Consider the following 5,853-nt stretch of genomic DNA (forward strand, 5'->3'; position numbering starts at 1 on the left):
TTTGTAGGCATTGGCTGAGTGCATGTAACAAAGTACCTTGCAAAACTGTAATGATTTTTATTTCATATCAATGGCAACTTTTACAATCGCAATATTAATTCTATTGGATGCCTTACACTGTTATATTGAATAGTTCAAGACCAGTCCCATCCCCAGTAGCTGAACCAGTTAGTCCCAGCTTGGTACACCTTTTAAGTTTATCTTTTAGTTCCAATTAGCTTGTCTCTCTGTTATGTCTGTCACCGATAAACTATGAAATCAAGGGAGGAAGAACTCTATGTGCTTCTGTCTTTGTCTGGCTTACTGATTGAATGATATCACTTACATTACAAATATAGCAAATATGCATAATTGTCGAAGAATTTTAAGTCTTTTGACATCAACAAAAATGAAAAAAACTAAACCATAAACATAATAACGCATCCCCCTGGCAAACCAGTTTCAGATATCCAAATATCACTATTTATGTTGGGCTCGCCCTCTCTAGGTTTTGATTAGTTGATCATGGAAGAGGATTCTTCCAATGTCCCATCCCTTGGCTCTACTTTCACATTATTTTTCTGAACATGTAATGTGCCTTGTACCTATGTAGAGAATTGTATACGAGTTGCTGTTGTTTTTTGACACATTGCCATACATAATGACATGGGAAAGTAGCATTATCACTAGGGTTTTTTTGTTTTTTAATTGCTATTGACATGATATTCGATCTGTTTTTGATTGCACTATTTTTTTCCTATATCATCATTGATTTAAATCAAATTGTTGTTCTAAGATGATTTCTGGTTTCTGAACTTTACTATTCAATAGCCAACAAATGTTCCACATCTAGACATAATCTTGAGATTCCTCTTTTCAACTTCAATGGTTCTTGGGTTTCTTTCGTTCTGAAGAACCCAGTGGAACTAGCTGACTTGGGTTTTCTTGATTTGCAAACAGTGTTAGATTTTTGACAAGGCACTCAAGGAAAGGAGGAACAGATCCCCTATTTGTGGCAGAGCATGCTGCAGATCCTGATTCAACCTTGGTTGCTTACATGGGCTTGTCCACTCTCCCATCTCTTGCTCTGAAGTTGATGCATCATGGTCTACCACCTGATACTCCAGCTGTTGCAATAAAACGAGGGACTACCCCTCAACAACGAGTGGTGAGTGAGCATGAATGTTAGTTTTTCTTATTTCAACTATGTGTGCCTGGTGAACACCACATGTTCCCTACTAGTAATTAATTCCACATAGTTTGAACCTTATTGTAGGTATTTGCAGAACTTAAGGATCTCATAGATGACGTTACTTCTGCAAACTTGGTTTCACCAACCCTTATCATCATTGGGATGGCATTCTCACCATTCTGGCCTCACTGTTCTAAAGAAGCAGCTATTTTGGTGGAGTCTCAATAGTCAAGTTAAAGACACCTAAGGAAAAGGGAGATTGATGCAATCTCCTTCACGGCCCGAATACAAGGAACGGGAGAGTACTTGACTTTGTAGATAAAACCAATTTTATATAGAATACCTTTGACCAGTAATTTGGGGATATCTATCTGCTCTAATATCAGTTTGGGGTGATTCAAATTGAGAATTAAATAAAAGAGGTGGGGCAACAACTTTTTTGAGATACGAATTATTGGTATTCTGGGTGAATATGGGTTTAAAAGGGCTTCCAAGTTACTACACTTACACAATCCGAATTTGAAAATAATTACTTCAAAAATTCAACTCTTCTAGGCTGATTGAAAGTCCAATCTCTTCAATGATAGGTGAAACACAACTTGGTTTCATAATAGGAACTCTTCAAGGTTCACAAGGAGCTTGGAGTAACTTTGAAAATTTCTTTGATTCAATTGTATTGTGTCCTTACAACTCAAAATGTGTCCTCTTTATATAGGACTACAACCTTTAACCTAGGAGATTACAACCATATTTTATACTTTTAATTTGTGACATAGATCAATCACAAAATCATAGAAAATAAAAATGCAGTAGAAAATCTAAACATAGAAAAAGTAGTTGAGGTCTTCCATTTGTTGAAGTCTCCGATGCCTTGTTGCAAGAGTTGAGGTCTTCTAATGCATTGATGTAAGCTTCAAATTTATATTTTTTAATGCTAGCTCAAATGCCAAAATTGAGTTCACAAGTTGAGGAGTCAAAGGATTTGAGGTAAAAATTCACTAAGGATGTAAAGAGTTTTAACACTAAGAGCTCCTGCGATATCTCAACCATCGATTCCACTTAAGTTTCTATGGCTAAGATTAAATCTTTACATTGACTAATAAAACTAAGAAATATTAATTAAGGGTTTTATTTGCTTTATGGATCAAACCTAAATGCTAGGCCTTAGGTTGGACTTTTTCATATATTGGCCGGGCCTACATCATTCTCCCATTCTTCAAAAGAATTTGTCCTCAAATTCTTATTCCAAACAAAAAGTATGTGAACACCGCCTGGATCAAATGGGAGCATAGGAATTTCATTACGCATGTGATCACCTGCAAAATTGGGAAGGGAGACAATAAAAGTAATTTCTTTATTGAAAATAATAACACGCCATGTCATCCCTTTAGTTGTTGCTGTTGAGTTGTGCCCTTCAATAATGTTGATGTTTGTTTGTGAGTTGCTAATAACTCAAGTAAACATGAGACTAAATGATGGTGAAAACATTATTAAGAAAGGATCAATATATGCTTTATAGGTGTCAGGCCTCTGATGTGGGTAGTTTTCATTCCATGCACAAACAAATTTGAGAAATTTATTATTTATATTTCCAATGATGAATTCAGCTAGAAATGGTGGCATGGGAATATGCCTCGCAACTTCAAGTGATGAAGGTGGGATGTAGAGAATAGGAATCCTTTCAAGTATATCTTGAGGAATGTCATTGATAACCTCGTGATTTACCTCATTTTTAAAATCAAAAGTTGATTGAAGCAAGTTGAAGTCACTTCATTCATAAGGTTCTTCTATTGGATATTCATCGAACACCTGTGGTGCACATAGATCAACATATGTCATGGAGTTGTAAGGAAGACAATCCTCTAAATATGATGGTACTTCACAAAATGGCCAGATGTCATGTTACGCTTTCAAATGAAATTTTGATTTGTCATTGATACTCCTAATATGAAAAAAATCTTTGATTCTTTGAAATATGAAAATCATTCTTTAAATGTTTTCTTAATTGGATATTCGAATGATGCAGAGTTTTCTTCAATCGTTCAATTTCAAGAATCAAACCAACCACTTGATGTTGAAATTGCAACATCTCGACCTCAAAAACTAAATCAACAATATGTTGTTGATGTTGAAACTTTTCATCTCTACCCCTTGTTTGACTTTAAGGCATAGCTCTCTCCTCCAAAGCTTTGATCCCAAATGATGCAAGAGTTGAGGTCTTCTAATGCATTGATGCAAGTTTTAAATTTGTGTTTTTCAATGCTAGCTAAAATGCAATAATTAAACTCACAAGTTAAGGAGTCAAAGGAATTGATGTGAAAATCCACTAAGGATGTGAAGAGTTTTAACCCTAAGAGCTCCTATTATATCTCAACCGTTGATTCTACTTGAGTTTCTATGTCTGAGATTAAACCTTTACATTGAATAATAAAACTAAGAAATATTAATCAAATGCTTTATTTGCTTTAATGCTATGCTTTAAGTTAGACTTTTTCATATGTTGGTCGGGCCTGCATTAGGCATAGTATATTCATTTTTGAAACATGACTCTAACTGAGGCACTCCAAGTGTTGCGCACTCCTACTCTCGAAGGTTAAATAATCAATGGGTAACTGCATTTTGTGAGGCCATATTTGTCTGGTTGTTTTCTAACTGGTTATATTGGAGCTAAGTGGAACTGCTATTACAGACAGAATTGGACATGGTCTGGGATTTTTGTTAGTGTCATTGAGTGGGCTATTATCTATGTTACCTTCAGTATATAAAAGAAGGAACCTCAATTCCATTGATGTGTGGTAATTCTATCTATTACAAGTCTGCAATCAGAAGGAGGGGGAGGGGGAGGGGGAGGAGAGAAAGAATAAAATAAGAGTTATGCTATGTATACTTGCTTACAAGTCTATGGAAGATAGAATGTCTGATTTTAAGGATGTATATCCTTATGAATCCCATTGGTTCCATCTCTTTGCTTTGTATTTGAGATTTCCTCAGTCAGTTTCATTAGGTTTGCGTTATTATAGTGTATGATCATTGTATCAAATTTTTGTGAGCTATATTGCTTGGTGCTGAATCTGTTTAGCAGAAGTACTGTTCGTCAATAAAGTGTAATTTAATTCTATTCCATAAAGAAGGAGCAGTTTTTGTTATAATGGTTTATGTGATATGTTCCATTTTTGTTTCCAGTTGTCACCAAATCAATCAAAATACCTTGCTATTCACTCTATCGTCTAAATGTATTTAATCTAGTGGGAATACAATTTCTATTACAATATATAAAGCATAAGTTGTTTACTCAGAGCTGCTAAAACATGATACTAACATATATTGCTTGAAAATATGTTGATGCAGTGTAGAAATAACCCAAGCATGCAACATCCAATTACACGCATCCCAAGGCATCTGGGATCAGGTGTCCAACTTAGTTCTTCCTACCCAGTAGCTCTCAGAAATCATTCTCTCAAGACTTCTCTTCCACCAGCTTCAACTAGATCCTATATGTCTGAGACATAGGGATGGACATCTTTGTCCTATAGGCTTTATGAACCAAAATAAAATGCAAAGCGCCTCCAGGGAGAAAAGCTATAAAATTGTATCCATGGGATAGGAGCCAAGAAACCGAAGAAATGTCCCAAACTCCTGTATAAATATGAAGAGTATTCAAAATTCCATTTCATCCAAAATAAAATAAAATAAAATAAAATAAAATAAAATTAAGAAAATTGAGTCTAAGGACCATATTGTTTCTCTTATAATAAGATCACTCATTGAAAAACAACATTAAAGAAATTCTTATTTACAACCAACATTCTGGTATTGCCTCTTTTAAATGAAGGAAAACTACATCCCAAAGTTGCAACAATAAGTTACTTAAGACAAGGGAACAAAATTCAAGAAAATGCTTAATTTCAATGAGTGCAAGGAAAAAAACAACACGAGTAGCACTGATGAAACCTAGGCATGGAATTTGACAAAGAGCTCTTAAATGAAGTTTGTAAGTCAATTGATCAAATACCAACTAGTTGTGGTTTTAGCAAACATGATCCTAAAGGGTCCTGTAACAGAGCCGGTTTGTGCATATACTACCAGTAGAGAAGCATATTTACAAGTACGGAAAAGAAGGCTACATTGACAAGCATGGAGTCGTTAACAATTGATTACTACTTTTGTACTCAAAATGTAGCTCCTGTTATTGCCGAAAACCTTTGTAAGATCAATAATGATCTCTACTATACATGTCACAACTTTAAAATCCAAATGCTGTATTTTCTCTCATTGTGACATAATGTACATGGAAAGAAGAGAAAAGATGGTGGATAAAGATCAACCTAAAAGGTGATTAAGAAACTACAGAGTGATTTAATTCTTGTCAACGCATATCTGATTTCCATGTCTATCCAGTTACCTTACACTCTAATCCTAAAGAAGACTCCAACTAGACCTCTACTACTGTTCTCAATTTCCTATTGTAACATGTTATAATGCTTACCTTATTGGTTTCCTATTGTAACACGTGGTAATGCTTACCTTATTGGATATGGACTGTAATCCCATAGGGATCTTTTTGTACATATACTCCACATCTCTGGAGAGATAAAATATCACCAACGTGAAAACCTATTCTGTTAATTCTCAATAAATTGTCTAACGAAAAGGTTCTTTGAACCATAAACATTTAACCCTCC

The 5,853-nt window shown here is 34.9% G+C and overlaps 1 protein-coding gene across 1 annotated transcript in view; it reads left to right on the forward strand.

Moving 5' to 3' along the window:
- LOC122063920 (S-adenosyl-L-methionine-dependent uroporphyrinogen III methyltransferase, chloroplastic-like) overlaps positions 1–1,618 on the forward strand; it is a 1,759-nt gene extending 141 nt beyond the window's left edge. Inside the window, exons 2-3 of the mRNA XM_042627600.1 lie at positions 940–1,147; positions 1,256–1,618. Of these exons, the coding sequence (XP_042483534.1) occupies positions 940–1,147; positions 1,256–1,399 (352 nt within the window). The 3' untranslated portion in view covers positions 1,400–1,618. The remainder of the gene's footprint in view (positions 1–939; positions 1,148–1,255) is intronic.
- Positions 1,619–5,853: the final 4,235 nt, after the last annotated feature.

This window comes from Macadamia integrifolia, unplaced genomic scaffold, assembly GCF_013358625.1.
Source record: "Macadamia integrifolia cultivar HAES 741 unplaced genomic scaffold, SCU_Mint_v3 scaffold1493, whole genome shotgun sequence".
In the NCBI taxonomy this organism is placed as follows: Eukaryota; Viridiplantae; Streptophyta; class Magnoliopsida; order Proteales; family Proteaceae; genus Macadamia; species Macadamia integrifolia.